The 27,222-nt window shown below is 36.4% G+C and overlaps 3 protein-coding genes across 3 annotated transcripts; all 3 read right to left on the bottom strand.

Moving 5' to 3' along the window:
- Positions 1-1,272: 1,272 nt before the first annotated feature.
- LOC134845958 (uncharacterized) lies at positions 1,273-3,607 on the bottom strand. Its single transcript, XM_063863100.1, has 3 exons — positions 3,314-3,607; positions 2,103-2,296; positions 1,273-1,551 (listed from the first exon to the last, which is right to left on the bottom strand). The coding sequence occupies exons 1-3, from the start codon at positions 3,561-3,563 to the stop codon at positions 1,414-1,416; spliced, it is 582 nt and encodes a 193-aa protein (XP_063719170.1). The 5' UTR covers positions 3,564-3,607; the 3' UTR covers positions 1,273-1,413.
- Positions 3,608-6,891: 3,284 nt separating this feature from the next.
- LOC134845859 (sodium/bile acid cotransporter 7-like) lies at positions 6,892-8,887 on the bottom strand. The gene is made up of 2 exons (XM_063862960.1): positions 8,380-8,887; positions 6,892-7,835 (listed from the first exon to the last, which is right to left on the bottom strand). The coding sequence occupies exons 1-2, from the start codon at positions 8,858-8,860 to the stop codon at positions 7,249-7,251; spliced, it is 1,068 nt and encodes a 355-aa protein (XP_063719030.1). The 5' UTR covers positions 8,861-8,887; the 3' UTR covers positions 6,892-7,248.
- A 4,122-nt stretch (positions 8,888-13,009) lies between these two features.
- Positions 13,010-14,829, bottom strand: LOC134846103 (uncharacterized). The gene is made up of 2 exons (XM_063863318.1): positions 13,286-14,829; positions 13,010-13,054 (listed from the first exon to the last, which is right to left on the bottom strand). Exon 1 carries the CDS (start codon positions 14,617-14,619, stop codon positions 13,360-13,362), a length of 1,260 nt encoding a protein of 419 aa, XP_063719388.1. The 5' UTR covers positions 14,620-14,829; the 3' UTR covers positions 13,010-13,054; positions 13,286-13,359.
- Between the last annotated feature and the right edge of the window lie 12,393 nt (positions 14,830-27,222).

Raw genomic sequence — 27,222 nt, 5'->3', positions numbered from 1 at the left:
TTGATTGAGAAAACTTAAGTTTTAGAGTTTCAAAGAAAACAAGTTGTTCACATTTTTTCGCGCCATTTCTACATTTTTAAACCGTAGCTTGTTTCCCTTTGAAAAAAAGAACTGAAATTTAATTTTAAAAAAACAGAAAGCCAAATCGCAAAAAAAAACAAGTTTGTCGTAATTAAATTTTTTCATTTAAAACAATTCAAATTACAAACATGATCCATGGAAGAGTCTTCGCTATGTTCATTAACACTTTAAAGCGAAGCAAAACAACCAACACAACCTATAAAAGTGTCCTTACTACGTCATTGATACGTGCTATCACAGAGACGAGCTGCAACTTCGCAAACACGAGCGAGAAAGCTGCGAAGCTTCAGGAGCTTTTAATTGCAAAATAAATTTGACATGCAATGATTTACAGGCACCCATCGATGAGTTGGAAAATTTCTGAAACCTTATGTTAATTAGTATACTCTTGTATAACACAAGAAGCTTTTTTCGTTTGTTTTCCTTGCCGTACTAACCTTTTAGAAATCAAATCCCATATTTTTAAATGCTAACGCAGCCTCCTGATTCAGAAGTAGCACATATATTTGAGACTTAGGTTGGAAAACAAAATTGAATCGTATTATCTCGTGTAAAAAAAGCTCAACATTTTGCTGTATCGTTTTCTTATTGGGATTACAGTTTTCTCATTTGGATTTTGCTTCTAAGGCTTTCAGCTTTCATGATTCAATTGCATCTCGACTGTCAAATGGCTAAAACTTACTTTGTTTGCTACTAATAAGTCGAAGCTGTCTCATTTCGTAATCTCATACAAGACCGGATCTACGATTTTTAAGGAGACTGGTTTTCAAAAACTGAAGAAAAAATCCGTCGATTGTTTAGGTCAATCAAATTGATTTTTGTTTATCTTAAACGAAAAATTTAAATGACAAAAATCGGGTGTCGCAGTCAAATTTTTGTGAACTATTGGCCATAATACATTATTATGTGGTTTTTCTGAAGTTTTGACCCAAAAATTGCTATGTCAACATATAGTACCAAAAGATAAGGATCTTATGGTAGTCATTGTGTCCAAACCCTGAGAGGTAGAGGTGAAAGTCGACAACAATTTCTACATTTCGACAACAATTTTTCTAATTTCTTTCTGGATAACCAGTCTGACATGGTTTTGGATGACTTATTTCTCCACATCGTTTATTAATGCTAGATACGCTCCAGCCTTTGTGTTTTAATAGAAGTAAAAACCCTATTTTTAATCTCAAACTGTTGAAAAACTTTAGAAAACTTTTTTTTAGGAAACTGAACTATTCAGATGGACCGTATAACTGCAATAAGTTTATCAAACTTAGGTAAAACACAATGACAACTCTTGTTTAAATCAAAATCCAGCCATTCAATCAGTTTTCTCCGTCTTTATACAGCAGTGGCTTCTGTTGTTTTACTGTCTGCAGTGTCCATTTTGGAGTTCTCTCGTTTCTGAAGTTTGCGTTTGATCCTCTTGAAGCGGGATGTCTTCTTGATCTTCTTCACTTTCTTCATGCTGCGGAATACCTTAAAAACAGTTTTATCAACATGCAGACTAACACCACCAAAGTAGAAATGGAATCAAAAAGCAACAAAAACTGTTTAAATGTTTCATCTTCGAACGGTTGGTCGACAATTCGTAACAGGCGATAATTCGTAAAAAGGTTTTGGCAAGTAGCGACCGTGTGCTCTTACAATATGCACGTCTTCGGACATTAAAATCCCTGGAACGGTGAAACAGTTCCAATTATGGATCAGGTTATTTCTTATGCTGATAATTCAAAATTACAGTGTAACGACTTTTCCAGCTATTCCAGAAAGCGTACAGTCAGTCAATCAAAATTTATTCAAAGGTCTAGAATTCAAACATAATTGACAGCTGTAAAGCTTTTTTTGTCAGATTCCAGATAATCTATTCCCATATTCCAACTATTAAATTATTGAAAATACGAAAATAACGACACTTCCATGCTCGGCAAATTTGACCAGGCTTAAATTAATCGAAGAACACAATGGCAATTTCACATTTTAACCGAAAATCAGATCAAGAAAGAAACCGGTCGTGTTAAGAGTGTAACCTTGCGTCGGTCCTTTCTGGACAGCCAGTCTGGCATGGTTTTGGATGACTGGAGTTTGGTGAGGAGCTGCTTTTCGATGTTGCGCAGGGAGTACTTGCTGCTACGGGAGGTGAGGGAGCTGGCGTCGTCTTTTGAGTGCACTGAGGCACTTTCTGCGTCTTCAAGACTGCGAGGAGTTCCGGGAGACCTCAGATCTGCAAAGAGATAATGCAAGCAATTTTTAAAGCTCTTTTCTGCTCTGATCACCCAACAATTTCGAATTTTCATTTCATAGCTGTTTTTGGTGTTCTAATAGTTAGATGAGCAATATTACGATTGGAAGAACAAATAGGTTGCTAATAGTTACCTTGTTCACCGAACAAAATTTCAGTCGGAAATAAGCATAACTTTCATGTAACTTAGTGCAGTTTTTAAACAATTATTACTCGCGTAAAACTTTTTGGCCGTTTAAAAAACCTTTGGTTGCGTAAAAACTCACTGGATACGGCGAAAACCGGAATCAAGAGCATTTGAGATCCCTATTTAAAATTTATATAAATTTCGATTATAAATTGTACTAAAGGGTCTTTGAACACTTAGGTTTACTTATCTGATATTTCAAAGTCCATTCAAAACAACTAAAAGAATATGAGAAACTTCCTGTTGTAATCGATAAAACTATTTCATCTTCCCTGTATAAAAAACTACTTACCATCATAAAAAAACTAAGTTTTAATTTCAAAGGTTATTGGTTGAATCGGGGTAAGCAAACGTCAATTAAAATTTAAAAATATGAAAATGCTCAAATAAATGATTTCAAAAATTCGCTCCATTTGGTTTATTTCAAGTTATTTTAACAATTAATATATCAATCAAACTTTCCCTAAAGGGATAGATTACTGCACCTCGAGCAACCCGATTAAAACGACTAATACTAGCCTAGAACTGTCTTTACCTCTGTACTTAAAGTAAGCATCAAGTGCATGGTGAAAAACTTAGATAAAAATCATCTTCATGCAACAAAAATATGAACAACAAAGACATGAACAACAGAAATTTTTGGAATACCTTAATTATTATGAAATCAAAACTTATGTTATAATCCAACCTTGTCGAGCCAAAGTTTGCAAGTAAAAAGAGAAAGGTGAGTGGATAGTTAAAACAACCCAGCGTAGCATTTGCATAATCAGCTTTTCAAAAAACCAAACGTATGCAGGCGTCGATGAACGCACCTAGATCCATGAGGGGATCCTTGTCACCCGAACTACTCTGACTCTCCGATCTCTGGCGATCCCCTTTGGTCGTGTGACTCTTAAGAGCGAACGCGTACAACTCCTGGATGAGGGGTCTGTTCTCCCATGGCTTCGGAACATACGTGCCATCCTCCTTGGCCTTCTGGATGCCCTCCAGCCTCTCCAGTCGCTTCTTCACTCTCTCCCTCTTCGTCCGCTTCAGAGACTGGCTGTGAAGCCCTCGTGCCATTTTGGTTGATATTCAAAGATGGCTCTGCGCAAGCAACAAACCTAATCTGAAAAAAGCGATCTCAATAACGTTCCGAACGCATTGTTTATACTTTTAACTTTTGTCGACATTGAACAATTGTCGTAAAAACTGGCAAGCGAGTTGATTGCCCAATGACATTTAAATTTTTCCTCATGAACAGCTTGGCAAAACAGTCGTTGCACCGTAAAAATAGCCCTTACATCTGGTGGGGGAGAGAAAACAGTAGTAGGGTCTGAATTTCAATCAATAATTTTTAATTAAGGCAATCAGACTTAATTAAGGCAAACCTTCTATTTCCGGAAAAAGAATGACAATTGCTCATGGAGTCTGGATGTCCAGAATATTAAATATCGTCACACGTCATACGACAACTGACAACAATGAATACCGAAGTACGAGTGCCTCTTCGCGGCAGTATCCACGCCATGCCTCACGGCATGGCCCAAATCTCGTACAAACATGCAACAAGAACATCGTTGCCCAATTCGTGTTTTTATTCTGGGAACGGAGAAAACCAGCGACTACGTTCCCCTTCCATTCAGCTGGATCAATCTGCAAGAAAAACAGAACTAATATCACTAGCTCTCAATTCCTCAATCATTCTGCAAAACTGGAAAGTCGGTAGACTCTTTCCTTTACTGAAACCAGGCAAAAGCAAAGATCAAGCAAAAAGCTACCGACCCATAGCCCTCTTCACCCTAGTAGCGAAATTGAGTGAAATTATCCTGCTGGATGATTTCAAAAAATCCCACTAGCAGATCAGCAGCACGGATTTCGGAAACACAGGTCAAAATACGCTACCTTCGACTGCGGACTAATATACGGACTAAATCCACCTTATAACAAACGGTCTAAGTCAACCTCGTCCTCCACAAAGGACACTCCTAGTTGCTTTAGTTTTTACTGCAGCTTTCGACACAGTGGATCACGGTATCTTGCTGCACGATCTTGAAACGTCGTCTCTTCAAAGAATACAAAAGATGGATAACATAATATTTACCACGCAGGAAAACTTAGGATTTTAAAAACGAAAAATCAGAAATGCGACGAATGAAACAAGGTGTACCTCATGGAGGAGTCTTGTCGCCGCCTATTCTGTTCAATATTTACATGTCATCAATGCCCCTTCCATCTGCCGAAAACATCAAAACAACACCCTATGCAGATCAGATGACATTTCTATCACCACCACTGGTCCGAAAAATACTGAACTTGAACTAGAGGTACAGCCCTATCTAAGTACTCTATAAAATTGATTTTAGAAACGCAATTTAAAACTAGAGGCTGACAAATCTTCAGCGACTCTTAAATCAACCTGGAACAAAGAAATAAAGAATCAAACTAATGTGATTATTGAAAACAACCCTTGCACACACTTCTAAAACCAAAATCTAGGAGTCACTTTTGATAACCTCTTCACTCTCACTGAACACAATACCAAAGTGATAAACAAAACGCAAACACGAAATAACTTACTGAAAAAGCTCTCAGGCACAAGCTGGGGATGCAGCAAAGAAAATCTAAGTATTACATGTAAGGCCATAAGGCCGTTCTGAATTGCGCAGCTCCTGTAGGGACACCTTCAGTAAGGTATTCTCGTTGGAAAAAGATCTTCAAACTCGACAAAATACAGCACTTAGAATTGTAACTGGCTGCACAAAAATGACCCCAATTCAACACCTTTATTGTGAAACTCAAATACTGTCAGCAAAAGAACACAAGGAAACGTAGGCAAACAATTCTAACTGCCTTCCATCAACAAGAACAGTGTGACCACCACACAACTAAACTCAACCCGATGTCGAGACTAAGAAAAAAACCTTTGCCGAAAAATACTATGGCAGCATCAAAAAAAAAACATCTTGATGAAAATGATCGCTGAACACCAGATCAATACAAAGTCGCTCTGAAAACAATTCATTCATATGAGGTAAAAACTACGAACATACCTCTAAACTGACAGGCTCTCAAACTCCAGAAACAGCTTCGGAAGAAAACAGCCTTCCCAGAAGTTCGCGACGTACTCTTGCTCAACTCCGCTGTAGATATAGCAAACAATTAAATAGCTATCTGTCGACAAAAGCATCTAAAACAACTGCTCGAACTGTAACGCTAGTCCGCACGACACACACTACCGCTTCAACTGTCCATTGAAGCCAACATCTCTTAAACTTGACGACCTGTGGGACAACCCCGTTGCAGTCGCAAACTGGCTCAACTTATTAAAACGGAGCACATTAGGAATTTTGCTCGGTTCTCAGCACTAACTAAAAATGCCCGCGAAATCGGTCACGGGAGTTTTGCTCGGTTCTCCGTACTAAAACTGCCCCCTACAACGGGGTTTACTCAGTACTGTCGGAAGGGGTCCTTCCTGCTCTTTCCTGGGAAAGCCACGGTTAGTTTTACGGACAAGACGAAACAATCAATCAGCCTCCACAATCTTTGGATTGTGGAATACTGAAAATAAACGGCAATGAAGACACGAATTTGACGACCCCTCTTAATGCAGCTACAAACAACAACAACTGCTGACAACAATAGACAGAAAGCAAAGATGCACAACTCGCAAAATCTAAGGAATGCGACAACTTTCAATAATATATAAAACAAATCTCACTAACTGCAATCTAGCTTTGCAACAAAACTCGATTCACGCGCATTATACCACTCGTGCCGCTCTACAATATGCCATTCTACACAGATTTTACTGCATTCTTTCTAAGATTTAACACAGAGGCGAATTTACACTTCGCACACAGAAGCAAAAATATGACCGAAAACGCTACTGGAAAACTGAATGAGTAAAACTTTGAGTCTATAAAATTTAATAAGTGACGCACTCCAATTATGAGTCTACATAAATGCGAAGTAACGCAAGTCAATTATGACGCATTAGCAGCACCAGTCAATTTGAAAAAAAAAAAGAAATTTACCAACTAAAATGCCCCATTTATAGAGCCGACGCATTTTAACTAGCATGTGAAAAAGTTCATTAAAACATCTGACCCTGCCCAGGTTCGAACCCTCTTATTTTGCTGCTGGTCTCCTTCCATACCTCTACGCTACAGATCCATGCTTCCTAGCTAAAGTGCTATTTGTAATATAATAGTCTGTGTTAATATCCATAGCATTGGCTGTACTTAATAGCTGTATCAAAATGAACACTTTCGAAATGAACACGTTTTGTCGCAACAATTGCATCGCAACACTTTTTGCGACTTAGGTTCAAAAAAAAAAGAAAATTCATACTATAACACCAGCTATGCTTGTGTAAAAAGACCGACAGACATTTAAATAAAAACGGGACTGATTTTTTAAATTAAAAAATTTGTTACAATAAAGACTTTCATAAATCATATATAGAATTTATACTACTTCTGGGACAAACAAATGTGCCAATTACGAATAAAGCAACGACTTAATATACAAATGTATTCACAAAAGCACCAAGATGATGAAGCTCCCATGTGGCTCTAAGACTTTTTAAGCGATATGTACATTAGTGTTGTGGTAAAACCTCAATAAATTAATCCCTGTATCAAATTCCGTAAAATTCTTAAGATATCTGTGAAAACCCTTCACTTTTTTTCCAATACGATATGATTTAATTATCGGAATTGAAAATAACATTGCCCTACTCCGATAAACGAACAGAACATTTTGACTACGCTTCAGATGGTGGGTATACTTCGTTTGCCGAATCTACAGCGTTGTCTATTTTCTTCTGCTCTTTCTTCATCCATCTGTGTACTGCTGGAACCAGAGTCCCACCTAATAAAATCTGGGTGGGATGGTAAACTAACAATGGAATCGAGTACAGAGGCAAGTTTGGATCCTGGCTAAATATTATTTTCAACATCGGGATCCCCAACGTCAATGACTTGTGAGTCGAACAAAATATAATTGCAACTGTATCTGCAGGCTGAAACCTCAGTTTTTTACCTACATTTTCATTTGTGCTTAAATTAAAAGTCAAAGTTAGCACAAAGATTTGAAATATTACAACCACGAATGCGATTTGGAGAAGACTGAGTTTATCCATTTCGAAGTTGGAGCTACTAAATGTGTCACAGAAAGTAGTGAATATGATCAGAAGAAGAACGAGGTTCCCTATCATACTGTAAGGTATCTTCTGTCGGTCCAGGAAGTCTTTGAAGTTCCTCCTGATTGCATTCCCCAGGATGATTGGAAGAACGACAGTGAGGAAGAGCTGGTTGAATATTTTACTCAGTGGGACTGAACTCGAAGTGCCTGGATAAATAAGATACGAAAAAATTATTTTAATTTGTATGTTCATGCTAACATACGAATAAATTGGTCAAAACTGTCAAATGAAATTGCCAATAAAAAACTAGGAATTTAAGCAGGAAATAATCTATCAGAAAATAACCTGAGAAATCTTAAAGAGCATCATTAACTGAACCTTATAAGAAGAGTTTAACTGCAACTCTTTCAAACCATTACGAAGTTCAAGATGACAGAAGTTGACTTACATCTTTGCTAGTTTTCCAGTTAAATCTAAAGAATAAATTGCATTGAGAGCATTTATCGACAAAGAAACAGACTAGCACTCGAGCTGTTCCCCTCCAAAAGGAACCATTATTGTGCCATTTTTTTTGTTCAAATTATGTACATGTGTATGTAAATTTTACCACATCCTCAAATGACAAGAATAAATCATTCTGCACATTGAACCTCTAACCTATGAATTGAGAAACATTAATGAATTAGTTGCATTAATCACTACGTGTGTAATTTTGTTGGTCACATTAGTTTAAAAGCTAATGTCTCTCACCGACAAGTTGAAGTAGCAACATCGGTGTCACAAATATGCCGAGAAAACTTCCGAAAGCAGAGTTAAATATTGCTACTGCCTCGTTACCCTCGGCTGCCTTGGTCAAAATCACAGCCGAAGAGACAGGGGGAGGCATACACGCCACTACTTGAAACCCTGTCAGAAGTGCCCGAAGGATTCCCAGTTTAGTCAAAAACGGTATCAAGAACTTCACAAATACTGGAATAAACCCGAGTGTGAACAGCTGAATAAAAACGTGAACTTCTAGTTGATATAAAGCTTTCGAAAACTCTTCGGTTTTGATTGACAGACCACTGTTGAAGAAAATAACGAACACTGCTACATATTTCACAGTGTATTCAGGAGCAAGCGGTCCATCTTTAGCCCCTATCCATGGTTGAAATTTGGCTACCACAATGGCTAAAACTATGCTTAAGAGGAACCAATTCTTTTTCAGACGATCTTTAAGCTGGGCGATCATTTTAAGTCGAAACAGTTATTTACCATTAGACCTGAAAATAAACTGATTATACCGCTTTTGATCTTGCATGATTATTCGTGAGCAAATACTACGCAGACAACGATTGCGTTTCTAGACATGATATTAGTAGTAACTAATGCCGAAACAGTAACAATGGGCACAAAACCGACAGCAGAAGAGTACCTAAATTAAAGGTACTACAGTGCGATGGTGAATTCCCATAGGTTCTAAAATAAAAAATCAGTCGCATAAGTTCCAAAATTTATCTTCTTGAATTCTGATTGGTTGAAATTTGAGCCAACGAACTTATGGATTGATTGTTGATTGTTCTACCAGCATAAACTCAAGCTGCAGAATAGTGACCGCCGCAGCAGCGCCAACATGTTGCGAGCTGGCCACCAAAAGGTAGGACTCTATACGAAATTTAGAGCCGGTTATCGCCGCAAAGCGGCAACGCGCGCGTAGCGCGCCCATCGGCGACCTTAAACCGAGACTCGGCTAATTTAGTCTTTTGACCAATTGAAAAGATTTGGAACTTATGCGACCCCGTGCGATATACTGAAAAGAAAGAATTGAATAGCAGTTTCGCTCATTCGCGTTGGAAACTGCAATTATTTTCGAATATTATCTTTGAGCATTTACTGAAATTGAAACGCTTTGTTTTGTACGTATTGTTACGGCAAACACGCAAATTACCAACAGTCAAATTTCTAATCTATCTACAATCACGGGATACAGCAGTTGCAACTTTTTGATTTCAACGAGCAAATGAACGACTTTTTCTTCACGTTTTTGCTGTTTTCTCCGCAACTAATAGAGAATTAAATTTTGACATTTGTAAGATGAATTTATTTGGAAGGGCTTAGCAGGGCCATAATTTGAAAAATCTTGTTTTTAAATCGTGAATTAGCCAGTATAACATAAGTTGTTTTGGTGGTGATCTAGATGTGATCCTGAGCTCTTTCAACATTTATTTGTCATTTTCCTTGACGTAAGAAGTAAGTCAGGTTCATTAGCTTCCCAAAAATTATGTTGAGCCCCTAATTTAAATTTTTTATATTGTTTGCGAGGATGTTTTTGCAAGTAGAACAAATCTGAAACTAACTGTGTTTAACTGGCTAACTCATGCCTTAAAAACAATATTTCTGAAACTAATACCAGGTAAACTGTTTATTGGATACCCATTTCTGCCAGTCCAGTATGCATACCAGCAAGCTTTCTTGAATCAACAACATACCATGATTGTGAACGGTACGAATGTAAGAATGTTATGGGCCGATGATAGCAGTTCTTTACCCAACAATTACTACTCAGCGCTCGCACAGTTCAAGCTGCTTGACAAAAGGCTCGCCAAAGATAAACACTTCAGAGAACATTTCGGTTCAGATGCATACAAAATATACAGAGCCGAAACTAGACTTATTGTTACATCTGTTATGTAGGCAATTGTGAAATCCTAAAGAAATATCGAAAATTAGTTCCTTCTACAACCCGTTCTGCACATACTTTCCAACTTGTTCTTAACGATGCTATTGGTTCGGCAGATAGACTGCAAGAAACGTAAAAGACTGGGAAAGTTTGAGTTTTACCATTAATCTAAAATACTAACGACAAATTTAGGCTTGTAAGAAAAATATCAAACGTTTTTTGAGTTAAAACTTCCTACAGTGGAACCTCGTGAACAATTTGGATCCCTTTAAGAAGCAACCAAATTTTCAGGTAGTGTAAAAATTGAACCTTTTCAACAATTTTTTTATGCTACAAGTTTTTATCAAGTTGCTTAAAATACATCGAGGAGCTGATTGAAGTCGGAGTTGAATTACAAGGACCGTTGATCTCAGATGAATCCTCAAAAATCAATTCTGTTTGGAGCACTCTAAATGAAGCGGCGAAAGGAAAACGACAACAAACTAAAATATTTCAGCAGTAGGAAATGACACATATAATGAGGTTTAAATATATCCTAAGGTCCATGATTCGGTTATCCCTTATGACGGCGCACGTCAATTACAATATCCCAAAGAATTTTTTAAAAACAATTTATGATACTAATTACCGAGGATTGGTGCATATCACTATATCGCAACTAAAGAACCCCAATTCAGCAGCTTCAATTAATTTGAGACGACATCTAGAGATAGTGCTTATGGTACAAGGCACTTTTCTAGAGATTAAATTTTGTTGTATCTGTTAATGGAGTCATAACTAAAAAAATTTGATAATGAACTAACGAAAAGATATATCATGACCCACAGAGCACTGCTACAGATAACAGCAATATGTCAAATTTTATTTACGACCAAAATCTTGCCAAGGCAAAAAAATAGCTTTATCTTGGATGGACACGAGTTCACTTAAAATCTACCAGTCACAGGGGTTGAGCAAAATTGCGTTCCCAAAACTTTCCGATGAATTTGGCTTTGGGACGAAAAATTTAATACATGCCATCTCAATATCATCAATTGCACACAATACATACCCAGATTGGCGGCTTCCATCCCCTCTGCATTTACGTTTCGCTTAGCAACAAAAAAGAGTCCCCTAAAATCAAGTTCCTTGAAGCCCTGATTAGCCTTAACGGGGACTTCCGATCTGTAAAAATTCTCATTGACTCCCAACGAGCTGCCTTGAAAGTATATTCGTCTCTAGACGAAATCAAACATTGCTTTTTTTAGTTATGGCAAAGCTTCCATCGCAAACTGTCAAGTTAAGTCTGAAAAAGTTCTTTGAAAAAAAGCTAAGCTAGTCTCAATCGTTTAAATAATCTCAGCTGTAAGCTTCGTTCCTCATTAAGATGTCGAGTTTGCGTTTCCTTTTCCGCTAGTCATCGACGAAATGTGCGGAACTGCCGATCAGGATGACATTCCAACTGCTCTTGAGAAAATTGACAAACTCGCATATAATAAAGGAGAAAAAATTGGTCGACAACAAAATGACTATTTATTCGCACCAGCTCTTTAAAATGATTGCAACAACGCGACGAAAGGTTTCACTAGAGCAACCAACTCAGATAAAGGTTGACTTGAGGGCGTTACAACGCTTTTCCAGAGCAGCCATTCCTGAATTGAAACGTTTTAAGAAAAAAATCGGCTTTCAACCAGAATTTATATTATGAAAGCAACCAGTGTTTGAAATTAGAGCCCTCGTAAAATTACCAGTTTTGGGAGGTGCGAGAGACCAGCACAACAAAAATTTTACCTTTTCCCTCAACCCGCCTCCATATCCTCTGCCCGAAACAGGGGTTTTTAAAGGTTTGGGGTACAATTTTCAATTAAAACTTTTGATCCACCGTGAATTGATCGTTTGATATTTTGACCAAGAGTCATATTCTGTAACCATAATGCCAAGTGAGCTTAGAAAAACATATTTTTTGCTTTAATAATTTGGAGGATCGCGAATTTAGAAGGTGCGTTGAAACTTTCAAATTTTAATTGAATTTGATTTCACACGCTTTTTCACAAGGTAGGATTGCTTTGATCAATTTGGTCAATTGCAGCATCTTGGTTTTGATTTTTTTATATTAACTTTGTGCAATATTTTAAATGTTTCGACTCCTCAGATGGGAACTCCTAATTAGGGTAAGCGTGGGATAAAAAGCAAGGTATAATTTTCCATGAAAACCCTAATGATATAGTCTTTTTTCACATGGTCCTGAAACCAGAGGTTTAATGCTATTAGTAAAGGGCAACTATTAAATGATCGAGTTCAGTAGAGTTTGAGAAAAAAATCTGATGCGTTTGTACTTTACATAGCTTACTTCGTTAATTTAGCAAAAATTGAACCAGCTGTGAGTTATTTATAGAACTGTTTATGTTCGATAAATAGATTTTCACCGAAAAAATTTTCTGTTCAAAACTTTAATGTTTGATATTTAAGTTTATCGTATTTGTGTTTAAGGTTAGCCTATTAATGGGCATTTCACATGCCTTTCGGCTATCCTCTCCAGTGCTAAATTATTTGCTTGTCATTTCAATTACTCTTTTTTTGGAACAATGGGCAATCTCGCGTGGGCAATAAAATAAACTTCAGTCGGCCAATTGATTGCGTGGTACGAACACAACCACTTGCGTTTGCTGACGTCTTTTTGTAGAGTTTTACCGTTTTGCTTGGGTAGAGATAGCGCAATTGGTCATTACGAGGGGAGATCGTTTATTTGGGGGCTAGCAATTTGGACAAGCGGCGATGCGATAGAATCTGAAAAACAATATTCAGGAATTGAAAAATTTCAACAAAAAAATGTATATTGATGAAAATATTGTGCACATATGAAGTTTTTAGTTGAAAGCTTACATTAAACTTTCAGTAAACATCTATTTGCGTCAGCAAGCTGCCTTAAAATTAATTCAGATGCGTCAGACTCACTTACTCTTCTCAAAAATAGTCCTGCAAAAATATTATATTCATTTTCTTATGGAGTGTACTAACCTATTTGGAATGTACAAAGAAAAAAAATCGCTCAAAGCTGCAAATATTAAATGGCTTCATGTTGCTGAATCGTCTCAAGAAAACAAATCAGTCGACTGAATGTTGGAAGAACTGTTCATGCTCAATTCGAGTCCGAATGAATCATCAGGTCTAAACAGATCTTCTTCAAAGCTCCCGCTAAGGTCTAAATCGGCAGGTATCCCTAGATCGCCGAATGAGTCATTATGTCCAATAGGAATTGAACTAGGTTCAGATTGAACTGGTCCTTGGTTTCCCGTATTTGAGGCGACTGATTGGCTAAACGGCGATGCCTGGTATCTGCAATCCGAAGCAGGGGAGTTACGGTCAGAAATATTATTCTGCATAATTGCAGGCACCTCAGCACTTGTATTAAAATTGATTTTTTGGTTGTTTCCAAATAAATCATTACTAGAGCTGGACTGCACTGACATCAGTTGACTATCTATAGATTGATTGGCACTTGAGTTTGACAAAGGTGAACATACTTGCACACCTGATTGTACATGGGTCATTACTGCACTTGGATTTTGCATGCTATGATTGGCTGAAACTGCGCCGTGAGTGGAACCTGAGTCACTTCTGTTTGAATTGGAACTTGGAGACATATGGGAAGGAGTGGAGGAATAAGACGCATTCATTGAACAAGGACTCCCATTGGAGACGTTTGACACTGATGAGAAACTTTGATTGACAGGTGTGCATGATGAAACTGGCGATGGGTTCTGCTGATGAAATGACACCTCTCCTATCCCATAATTCGTACTCATCATTTGAACACCTCTAGGCACTGTGTGGTAAATTGTCCCGTCATATGTGTACTGAGGTTGCATGTTTTGAATCATAACACCATTGAAGGGAGTTTGAAGCGGCACCATTGGGGTTCCTGTGGGACTACTAGGATCCCGGGTTGTTGGAATTCGATGAGGATTGATTAAACTTCTACTCATCGTTTGCTGAGTGGGTGGCAATATGTTATTTTGATTCGTGTGCCCCAAATTATCAACTACGTACTTCTGATGAGCTTTTTCCTCAACAATCATCCGGTGAATTTTTTTGTTCAGATAACCCATTCTCGCTTTCTTGTTGGCTTCAAACTTTTCCCAACTCAAAGCCTTCGGGTCTTTACCACCCGGTCGGTTGTAATAAATCACCTCTGGGTTCTGTTGCGGTCCACAAGGAGGTCCCCCGGGAAACTCGCTCTGGGACACCGATGGGTAAGTCGGCGGAGGCACACGACTTGCAACCATCTGGTGATGTTGCTGTTGATGATGACTTTGTTGTTGCACATTAGATAAATGACCTGGTCCATACATAATAGACCGTTTATAACAAGTAAAAGCATAATCAGGTATAACAATTCTCCATAGAGTCGATTGAGAAATCTCAAACCTGACAATTCATATAGTAAATTTGTTCTTCGAAAGAATTCGTGCTTCAGATTTACAATCTTCGTTGAATTTGAGTATGTTTGAGTGAGACAAACAGATGATTGGTTCTGCCGAGTTTGGAGACTGTCATTTATCTAACCTGAAATAAAAAGTCATCGACAGTTGGATTCTTGTGTTTGCTGGTATACAACTTCAATGAATCTACGTTCTACTGATTGATCAACTGATATCAGTATTCTTGAGAGAGACATGAGAAACTTTGCGCTATTTGCGCTGAGCTGCCATTTTGAAAATTAACGCAGTTGGTTTATTGCCTCGTACTTTTATACTGATACTGAGGTTGATTTAATACTATCTAGGTAAAATCTTCGCTAAAACCACTTGTTTATTGAGATTTCTGCAATGCGAACCAGTCAATGAAGACATATACTAGTTTTAAGTTAGACAGCTAAGCAAAATCGAGTGTTAAAAAAACTCATAAACTGTTATTAATTAAGTAGTGGTGCAAATAAATAACACCGAATAGTGGTAAAACTATGCTCTCGCAAATAATCGGTCCCTATTTGACCTGCGTGTTATTGAGTTGTTCACGCTAAGTATCCAAGACTCTCTGCTTTGGGAAAGAACATGTTCTGCATAGCATTCTCGAGTACCCCATCTGAGCGTGTTTTCAGCCCTGTTGGAAACTTTGTTACCCAGAAATGACCAATACTTACTAAAGATCTTGCGAACATGCAAACTTTTCTCCATGAAAATGGGAAAATTTTCAATTAAATATAGATCTTCACTTTTTTCAAGAATACTGAAAGTCCTAATGAAATGCCGAATGTTCGACGAACGGTCTAATGTTTTTGACGATTGTTGCACTACTACAAATAAATGGCATGGTTCAAAACAGTTCGGAATTTTGCACAGCTTCGATTCTTTTTTCTATTATCAACAATAACTTTAAATAACTTTGATCCTCTTTTAAATCAGCTGACACAAATTTCTAGGCTAAGAATATAAAATGGGTTAACATAGCCAACAGACAAGGGATATAGGACCAAGTTGGGGCTCTCTGAATTTCAAATACCGTTAATAATTGGCCGTTTTTTCGTAAAGTTATCTCATGTAGAAAAAACCAGATCAATTGGTAACTTTTATGTTTTGCTAGGTGTTCAGAAAACTTGAAACAAGAAGTGTTCAGAAGTCCAAATTTGAAACAAGAAGTCTTTACGTTTTTGGTAATCTTTTCACATTCGCTGTTCGATTGCGGAGTTTGCCTTCACTTAACAAAGGATATGCAGTGAAATTGAAAATAAATCATCTAATAAGCCGAGCAAAATCAAATTTGAGCGTGAAATAATTTTTAGACTTTCTAAGATAAAATCAGCTATATAAGTGAAATCCACGTGTTCCTTTTACATTAAATAAAAAAAGCGGAAAAATAAAGGTAAAATTTCGAATTTTGAATGCAGTCGCCCATTTCATTACAATTCACAATTAAAAACAAGGTATACAGGACCGATCCTTGTGACACACTATGATTTACCGGAAGCCATTCCTAACTATTGCTATTTGTTCCAACTATTATTTCTCTGTTAGTCAAATACCGTCTATAACCATCATAAGTAAGATCTAACCAATATGCTTCCAAGACAAAACTAGACTAGCGGTTGCTGCCGAGTATCACAGAATGATTCCACCACGATCATTCAAAGAAAGAAAATTTGAAGAAAAAAAAACATTTTAAGCTTCAAAATTTTTTCTTCAGTTATTTCCAAGTTATTTATATCTTGAATTAATTGAAAAAAAGGGAATTTTAAATTATTGTACTGTTGTATGAAACAAACTGCTTTTTTCAGTTCAATTGGCGAAATAAGAAAGCATCAACTGTGTAAACTAATTACTTATCAAATGTCAAAGCAAATGCTAATATACTGCTAATGCATCCCACTGATTCAAAAAGTAGCACTTTAATTTGCAGCGTAGGTTCGAATGAAGTTGCATCATACTAAGTTACGCACGTGTAATTAGGTAATTAGTGTACTGTTTCATGAAACAAACAGCTTTTTTCGGTTCGATTGACGAGGCAAAGCTTCGTAAACAATAGCAAGAACACGACAAAAAAAACAGCTCTATAAAAAGCAATATGAAAAATTAGAAATACGCCTCGAATTGGTAAATATTCTACAACGTTTCGGATTTGCACTTGCGACCTTAAGACTATGAGTCTCACACACTAACCACGAACGCTTAATATGCAACAAACACTAGCCACAGATAAAGCAGAGAACAGGTGCTATGCAATTTCCAGTCCTACAGTGAAATTTCCAAAAAAATGAACACTTCAATCTGCGAGTTATGTTGAAAAAAGAAGGTTCGTAATAATACACTACGCTGATCGCTAGAGTAATTATATTTCTAATTCATCTCACTGATTTATAAGTGCCAACAAAAAGTATCACTTTTAATTCAGACTTAGGTCGGAAAAAAAGTTGCATCGTTCTATTACACTACGCTTCTCTTATGAAAATATAACCGAATTAAATTAGGATGTCGTCTGGATCTTAATTCATCACTTTTTGTCTAATTTAGTCTAAACCTGTTTTCCTCGACACTGACCGATTTTTTTTGAATTTTACTTTTTAGAATCCGAATTGTGACCAAAACGACTTTAGTATGGCTTGACTTCCTACGCGTTTTCTTAGAGGCATTCAAAATTGGCTGAAAAAAAAAACGATCCGAACCCTAAGTTCCTTTCTACTCTTCAAGTGATCGGAACAATAACTTATCAAAAAAGTCTTTCAGATTCATGCGTCTTGCTTAATGCTATTTTATAACACAGAAGCGAAATTGCATTTAGCAAACATAATCATGGGAACAGCAAAAAAGCTTTAAAAAGGAAAAAAATGAAACAAGGAAATAAAATCAGAATCGATTTAGATTGGATAAAAATTAAAATTGTTATAATATCAGAAACTAACATATTATAAACAATTTATTTTTTGAAAAACCCAAACAGCTGCTTAGCATGGAATTAGCTACAACAGCTCGTGACTCGCACCTACGGTGCTTCAAACAGATTGTTGACGTAAACGCTTAGCATGGAATTGGCTACAACAGCTCGTGACTCGCACCTACGGTGCTTCCAACAGATTGTTGAACGTGAAAATTGCGCATTAAAACAATTTAAGTAAAATTATACAGTTCAATGCTATAATAAATAGACTGGTGACATGAGATTCTTGTTTAACTTAGTTATTCGTTTTCTTTCACTCGTACACATGTCCTTTGCTGTTATCAATCGTTTAACCCAGAGTAATTCATCAATAAACATTAATCAGTTTTTTGAAAGTTATATTAATCACATATCTCGAAAAGTAAAAACAAAGGCTGAAAACTTCAAATTTCATATTAATCTTTTGAAATAAAAAAAACCTGCGCCGGTTTCAAGGTTCAAGTTCCGTTCGCTTTTTTATAACTAAGTTTTTTGAAAAAAGTTGAAGAAAACATCAAAAACGCCATATCTCGAAAAACAAAAAGATTTGATCAGTCATACTTGGACACCAGATTTCCAACCTCTGAGTGTACCCTGACAGCACCCCTCTATAGGGTTGAGAATTTCAAGGTCGGTTAGTATTTTTATTTCTATGTTTTTTGAAAAAAAAATCAGAAGTCGCCGCATCTCGGAAACCGAAAGGATTTGAGCAGAAAAACTAGGAGGTCAAATATACAACCTGTGGCAGTGCCTTTACAACACCATAACAAAGAGTCGACAATTAAAAGAATTTCGAGCTCCAATTTAAAAAAAATTAAAGCTCCGCGTTAAAGATTTTGCGCTCCAGCAACCGTCTGTTGAAAAAAAAAGATGACATTGCAAAACTGCATTCAATTATTCATAGGAAAATTACCTACTTCAAAACATTAAGGGATATTTAGAAAAGCTAACTAAGGCTGATGCTTAAAATAAATTGGTGCATGAATGAAAATATCCCCGTTCGTACAGCATGAACTTAACCCGCTGGATTCTCAGTACAAGAGTTTGTGAACAAGCGTAACTAGGAAACAAGGAACCGCCCCAAATTTTATAATTTATCCTCATAAATGCGTATCTAAGATACAAGAAGCCAATACTGAATATATTTAAAAATACACATTACTTAAAAATATATAGTACTCTCATATCAATAGAGAAGCGCAGACTCTCGAAACTCAACCTTGCAATTATGTCTAGCACAAAAGATAAATAAAAACCACTGAAACAGCAAAAATTAAAACATAGAGGCGGAAGTGACTTTCGTACTACTTGCGATAGGACAATTTAAAAAATTAAACGATGTTACTATTGAAAAAGGAAATGGAAAAAACGAAAAAAGTTTTTTATGTGTTAATTTCCAACATTTTAAAAACAAGAGTCCTCTTGTGAGATTGATTTTGAGCATTCAACTGTACTGCCAAATGCTGTTCGATCACAAAAACATCGGCAAAATATCGAAATTTTATAATTATTCCCCCAAAAGTTTAGAAGTAAATATACCATTTACAGTAGCAATTAGCTTAATTAGCCGGAAGTTAAATTTGAAATCACGGGAAATTGAGCATGTCCGCAATACAAATGAACTAGCGCACGCATGTCTCGCACCTACGGTCCTTCAATTAGATCGTTGAACATAAAAATATTATCCCGAAGCGTTTACTAAAACAGCGATATTTAATGCAACCGTGGCTTTCTATTTCATAAAGAATGCCATATATCGAAACAATAATGATTTGAACAGATAAAAGTAGAGTGCATATTTGTTGACCTATATTGTACACTAACAGCACCCCACAATAGGGTTGAGATTGTGAAACAAAAATTTTGATAATTTTATGTTGAGATGATAGGAAAAACGTAGAGTTAAGGCTTTCGCGCTCCAACAGATTTTAAAACGTCGACTTGAACGAACAATTCAATCCTTGCAACGTTTTGGCTTTCTAAAAGACCAACATTGTGACTTCTTAAACGCGTGTCAAGTGAAAAGCCAAATAAATAATCTAGAGATTTTTCAAAATAAAGAATACTTTTAAAAATACTAACTGAACTTGAACTATTGAGAATGTATTCAATTGAAAACGTACTTAGAGTATTGCAATGAATTTAAAAAACATTTAAAGCTACTTTGATTAATAACAAGTTTTAAAAAAAGAATGACTGATTCATTTAAAGTTTAACTTCGAAGCAATGTCGATAAAAACTGGATTCCTGGGCTTTAACTGTACCGGATAATTATTATGCGTCAAGTCGAAATTTGACATGAAAACCCACTCTTTCTGCCAGATACTTGAGTGCGTAAAACTCAAAACTAAATTTCCGATTATAATCGCCTTTAAGCTTTTATGAAGTTTGAAGAACAAAAAATTGTCAAAGAGCCACAAACGAATACGCTCAATATCAGCTTCATCTTCAAGTTTACTGTCCGTAACATCAAATTTCAAATACTCTAAATTTGGTTGAAATTTCAGAAGTTCTAAAAGGTTGATTAAAATTTGATGAACGTCTGCGTAGTAAAACTTACCGAAGATAAGCACTTTAAGATCAAGAGCTGAAAACTTTGAGTCTTCAATGTTTTCAATCAGATCTCCAAAATACAAGCATAAATTCTCTATGCAACAATTTCCGAGACTCGTGAGCAGAGCTGTTCTGTGTAAGCAAAGAGACTTGCACAAATCTGGAAGATTAAAAACCGAACCGTTGTCATACCAAAGCCCAGATTTCCATATCCTGGTTTTCAACAAACTTGGAAAATGATTTTTAATAAAACTCATATCTTCGATTGGTTTATATTCTCGCTTAAACTCGCCCAAATCAAATTCAAAACTTTTAAGAACACTTAAAACAACTCCAACTGAAGCCGCCTCGTCAATTTCTGCATAATCTCGGATCACCAAGTTCTCCAAAAATTTAAGCGGCAATAAACCATGCAAATTAACGTTTACGTTACAATGAAGCCTCAAATCCGTTAAGTTGACGAAACTTTGAACTAATACATCAAGTTTTAAACCAAAATTATATGATAGCTCAATCGTAAGCAGTCGAACATATTCAGCACAGAGACCAGACATTCGGTGCTGTTTAGGCCAGTTAGCAGATTGACATCTTATCTCAACAATCGTTTGAGTATTGAGCGCAAACTGTCGAAGATGATTCAAGACTGCATCTGCATCAGATATATTTGAAATGTAATTCAACTCTACACTATGTAAACTACCTGAAAATATGTCTGCGTAATTTTCAGTGAAAACAGAAACACGGTCACATAGGCTGCCTCGTAAATGATGTTGATAAATTTGTAACCGATCAATTTTCCAATTAAAATTTTGGCTGATTTCCTGCATGAATTTAAAAATTTTATCATTTTCAGAAATGGGGATATCACTTGTTGCTATAACGAAACTGATTTGGAGAGGAAGACTTCTTATCAATTGATCCAAATAGGAGCAGGTTGCTCTTAAATTCAATACACATGCTATCCCTTGTCCGAAATACTTCACCGGTCTATCCGATTCAATCAAGTCTTTACATATCTTCTCAATAATATGTAGAGGCAGATGACAGATACTCAAACATTTGCTCAAATATGCACCACTTTGTTGGTCCAACATTACAGGCTGAAAAAAAAATTAGTTTTTGCATTTAAGTTGTGAAGGTCCGCTATGTGCTGCTTAGTTTTTCTCAAATAAGTAACAAGGTTATTGCAGCAACAAACGGTTGATTAATAAGGAGTGAATTAATGTGATTTGAGTGATAGTTCCAGTAGCAATTCAGATCAAATATTTATGATAAATCACCCGCACTAAATTGCTCGAACCAATGAGTAAAGTTCATGTTTCACCAGCTAATTTTAACAAAAAATCTTTCAGTTTGAACCGAAAAAGAAAAATCAATTCCAGTTCAGCTAGGAAAAATCACCAATAATAAGAACTTCACGACTTTCAGATGAAAACAAAGTATATCTGGAAAAATTCTAGAACACTTTTGCCTATCGTATCCGTTCTCATAAAAGCTACAGAATTTTTTATTAAAACATCAAATTTGAACATAGATGCGAAACTGAGCTTAGTCATGCTCGAACCAATGACTAAAGGTCATGTTTCACTAGCTAGTTTTAACAAAAAACGGGAAGTGATTTTTCAGTTTGAACCGAACAAGAAAGATCAAGTCTAGTTAAGTTAGGAAAAATCACCAATACCCCGCCTTTCAAATTAGGTGGTTCCAAGTAGAATGTCTCGGAAAAATTCAGTTTTGCATCTTCACAAGTTTTTCGTCAATGCGTCTGCAGGCATGTTTGCTGTTAGTAAAGAGGTTAAAGTCACCTTCTTCTGTTCAACTAACTCTCGAAGGAAATGTAGTTTTATGGCAAAATGCTTCGTCTTTCCGTGGTTCATTGAATGTTTACTAAGGGCAATACAAGCTTGGTTATCAACGAAAACTTCCAAAGGCCTATCTATTACAGATTATGCCTAATTCGCTAAGTATACCCTGGAAATGAAATCCTTACTTTACTGTTTCGATCACAGCATTGTGTTCTGCTTCGGCTGTTGAAGTTGATACACAAAGCTGACGTCTGCTAGACCAACTTATTACACCTGAGTTGTCTCTGAGCTTAAAACAATATCCTGTGGTACTTCTCCTATTGTCTATATTTTCAGCCCAGTCCGCATCCGAAAAGCTAAGAAGATTCAACGCCTTATCCCTCCTACATACTAAAGGTAAGCTTTTTGTTCCTAGCAGATATCCTAGACAATTTTTTCCGGCTTTCCAATGCTTTTCACCTGGGTTTTCCACAAAAGAACTTAGAAGATTTTGCTGCAAAGCATATGTCGGGTCTACTTGACAAAGCTAGGTAATTTAGACAACCAACAAGTCCTCAATAGTCACATTTTTTCGTATTTTCATGTTCTATGCTACCTTCTAAAGGACAATCTTCTTTTGTCAGTTTTTCGTTTTCACCAACAGGGGTTGTTATCGGTTTTGCTTCGGTCATCTTAAATCTTGATAACAATTTTTCAACATATTTCTCCTGACTTATCCTACTTTCCTTTACTGAGTAATCAATTTTCATTCCTAAGAACCAATTAAGATCACTAATCTCGCTTGTCTCAAGTTTTTCGGAGATATTGTTTTCAAACCAGCTACAGAAATTTTTGTCCCCTCCACAAACCACTATATCATCAACCCACAAGCAAATTAAACCTATCTCTCCCTCAAACCTGCTAACAAACAAGCACTCATCAAAAACTGAATTTTCAAAGCCTAATTACTCAGTTCTATGCCAGTTTCTATCGGACTGCTTCAGTCCATACAAACTTTTCTTCAGAAGACAAACTAAAAGTATTCCTTCTTCATCCTTCAGGTTGCTTCATAAGAATATCTTCATCTAGTTTGGCAGTTAAGTATGCAGCTTTAATGTCTAACTGTCTCAACTCATACCTATTTTGAACTACTAAGCTCAGCACTATTCTTATGGTCGACATCTTGGTTGTACGCGAATACGTTTCGTGAAAATCCCTTCCATCAACTTGGCTAAAAACTTAAGCAACAAACCTAGCCTTAAATCTGGAAACTTCACCATTAGGTCCTTACTTCAAAGCAAAATGCCATCTGCTGCTTATAAGCTTCTCTCCTCTATTTCTAACTAGTTCCCGAACTTTGTTTTTCTCTAATGAATCAAACTCTTTTTTCATTGCTTCTTGTCAGTCAGGGTCTGCTTAAGCTTCCTTAGTGCTTTTAGTATATTTTTGAGAACTTCTCCAAAAATACTACATCACCTACTCTTTCTTCTTCGTCACTTTCTATCTTTTTCTCAAAAAAGAAATTAGATTCGTCACAACTAACGTTTCTAGACTTTTCCGCTTTGAGTTTTCCTTCACTCTCAATTCCTATCAGATAAACTTTACTATTTTCCGATGTCCCCAGGAAAATTCCCCTTTTAGAGTTTTGGTCTAATTTTTTGCGAAACTGTTTTTCCACAAAACTATACGCTACACACGCAAAAGTTTTCACAAAATTCAGGTTGGTTTTTCTCCATACAAATACTCGTAGGGTGTTTTACTTATAGCGGAATCAAAGCACAGATTTTTGAGATTAGTTGCCATAATAAGAGCATAAGGCAATTAAGTTTTCGATAAATTGGCATCAAAAATCATGCAGCGAGCCATTGGAGTAATTGTTCCCCACACCCTTTCTATCTTTCCGTTCTCTTGAGGGGTATAAGGAGCCGATGTTTCCATTCTTATTTTTGTTTCCTACAAATTCGCTTAAAATCCTGACCAATATACTTTCCTGTGCCATCTGAAACTTAAGTCTGAGGGACTCCTATGTCTGCTATGAACCTTTCCAACTTTTCTGTAGCCTCATATCTCGTCTTCATGAAATAATTTTTTAGATCTAGAAAAACTGTACACAAAACCTATAGAATATCTATGTCCATCTTCTGCTATCGGGTCGATAGGACCTAAAATATCTGTGAACAAAATCTAGCGTCCTGGTTGCCCTGGCGTAAGAATCTTTGGGGACTGTCTTCTTTTTTTCTTTATTCAGCTCACAAGTTTCACAATTCTCAATTTTAAAATCACCTATCTTCATGCCTTCAACATGTTGCTCCAAATGACTTAAATCTTTTTAGTTATTGTGACCCATCCTGCAATGCCACTGTTCCAATGTGCTAACTAAATAACACTCGTCTTTTCCTACAAAAGTGTCCCATAAAAAGAGACCACTTTCCTTTCTTAATGGGTAAACTAAACCATTTCCCAGAAGAACAAACGAGCTCGCACCAAAAACAACTTCTGCTCCAGCTTTCTTCATTTTTGATACACTCAGCAAATTTCTTGAGTTTTCAGAAATGTGCTAAGTATCCTTCAGGTCAACCATCTTAAACTCACCTTTCTCATCTTTCACTCTGAATCTAACTTCACCTTTCCCTAAAATTTTTGACTTAGAGAAATTTGCATTGCTAACCGATTTTTTGAAGTTCTCATCTGAGCTAACAAACATGTCTCGATCCTTAATGATATTACTGGTAGCTCCAGAGTCTACAACTAAGTCGTCGCCCGGTGACACTCCACTCAGAAAACTATTAAAAGCCGTTTCACCTGCTAGGTTCTGCTGTTTTCGTTTAGTCTTACTAATGAACTTTTTCGTTGCTTGGCAATATTTGACAATGTCCAAACTCCTTGCACTCATAGCACTGAATTTTTTGAGCTTTGCCTTCACTATCTAGTCTGCTCCCTAAGTTTTCTCTGCATTGTTTCGACAAATGTCCTCTTTTATGACATTTGAAACAAACTCTATTCTCGCTATTAAAAGCATGCTCTTTTTCAACGACTTGTCTCTCACTATCAAAATTCACTAAAACTCTTTTCAACTCATCTAAACTTTTCTCATCTCTGCTAGACTTAGCTATAGTAAAAAGTTTCAAATTGTTTAGGAAGCCCTTTCAAAATATTTGAAATTAACATTTTGGCACTCACTCTTTCGTTCACTTGTTCTAAGTTATACTGAATCTCTTCTGCTCTAGTCAAATTATCTATCACTGTTTCATTGCTATTCTTTTTCAAAGTTGGAAGGTCGGAGATTAGTTTTTGCAGCCTGAGTCTTTCAAAACTCCTAAGACTTTTCCATAAAACATCACAAGCTTTGCTACCATTGCCTTTGTAAGGTCTTCAAAACAAAACTGACTTCTTATCTAGAGCCTGCAAAAGTTCGTACCAGATAAGCAACCGTTTTTTTATTTCAAAAATCTCTTTTCCTTCATCTATCGCAGCTTGTTTTTGATCACTGCTTGCATTCCGTTTAACAAACTTGGCATAAAATTTCTATAATCAACTGTCTCAACTAAAGTCTTGTTCAATTTCAAGTGAAAAAATCGTGCCTCGAATTAATTTTCAAAGTAGGAAAAATATTCTTCTTTTTCAGAAAAAACTATCCTATCAGTTTTCGACATTTCTTTCCTAATCCAAGTTCTTATTTCCGACTTTCTTTGTACACAATTAAATCTTAATCCAAAATTCAAAAAGCTAAGTATTGCCCTAGGTAAAGTTCAATGACCCCGTTTTCTCTTATATCAAAATCATATACCATAAACATCAATATCGCCCGCTTATATAACTATGCAAGTACATTCGATTACCTAAATCTGATTCCGAACCTAACGGTCTGAGTAGCGAATAACACATCAGAAAATTCCTCAGATTTCATACTAAGTAATAAGAAGTTCGTCTTTTTATTCTGGGAAATCAGTTTCTTCTTCTTTTTATGGCCATGTTTTCTTTGGATTGATTTTGTGTCAGATTCAAGCAACCGCGTACGAATGAAATTATCCCTCCGCAAAAACTGAGTATAAATCAGCAACTTTTTAAAATAAAACATAAAATTTATCAGTTTGTTTCAGTTTTTTTTTCAAAATCAATCTTCGTGTAGTGCTTCTTCCACTGCTGTGCTCACTTAATGCCTCTTCGTGTAGCTTTTGACCGTCTTCGCTGTTGTTTCTCTGCTTCTATCGTCAGAATTGTCTATCGCTAGAAGTTGTGTTGCCCTGCTTCTGTCGTCAAAGTTGCCTGTCTTTACTAGTTGTGCTGCCCTGCCTCTATCTTTGCACTTCTCTGTCTGATCAATCGTCTATCTCCAAGTAGTTTTGGCCTGCTTCTATTCTCGCAGTTCTCTAATTGATCAGTTGTAATTTCAAGTTGTATTTTTTCACTGTCACAACTCCACTGCAAATCTGTTTTTTTCTTATTCGTTTGAACAATAGTCAACCTTGACTTCTCACTCGTGAGTGGGCATCTGGGCCCATAACCTATCAAGGTTATTGCAGTGACAAACGGTTGATTAATAAGGAGTGAAATAATGAGATTTGAGTGATAGCTCCAGTAGCAATTCAGATCAAATATATATGATAAATCACCCGCACTAAGTTGCTCGAACCAATGAGTAAAGGTCATGTTTCACCAGCTAATTTTAACAAAAAATCTTTCAGTTTGAACCGAATAAGAAAAATCAATTTCAGTTCAGATAGGAAAAATCACCAATAATAAGAACTTCACGACTTTCAGATGAAAACAAAGTATATCTGGAAAAATTCTAGAACACTTTTGCCTATCGTATCCGTTCTCATAAAAGCTACAGAATTTCTATTAAAACATCAAATTTGAACATAGATGCGAAACTGAGCTTCGCGCTACTTGCGATACAAAAAGCCACCGAAACGTTAAAAAAATAGAAAAAACGAGAAAAAAAAGACAACTACTTCATAAACTTTCGTATATTTCGCTCAATAATAAATTAATTTTGATGAAAACTTGTGTCGAAACACAACATTAAGCATTAAACTAGATTGAAAAACTACCGAGCGGTAACTTTGCCGACAAAACCGGGAAAAATGGGCATAAAAATCCTAACATGGCTTTTTTGAAATGTAGAGAATGTAAAGCAGACAAAGTAGAGAATCTTTTGAATTTGTCAAAAAAGCGATGTGCCATTAACTCAAACCGATTAGCAAC

This window comes from Symsagittifera roscoffensis, chromosome 5, assembly GCF_963678635.1.
Source record: "Symsagittifera roscoffensis chromosome 5, txSymRosc1.1, whole genome shotgun sequence".
NCBI classification, from domain to species: Eukaryota; Metazoa; Xenacoelomorpha; order Acoela; family Convolutidae; genus Symsagittifera; species Symsagittifera roscoffensis.
The sequence above is the reverse complement of the archived record's forward strand: the minus strand, read 5'-3'. Positions and strand labels throughout refer to the sequence as shown.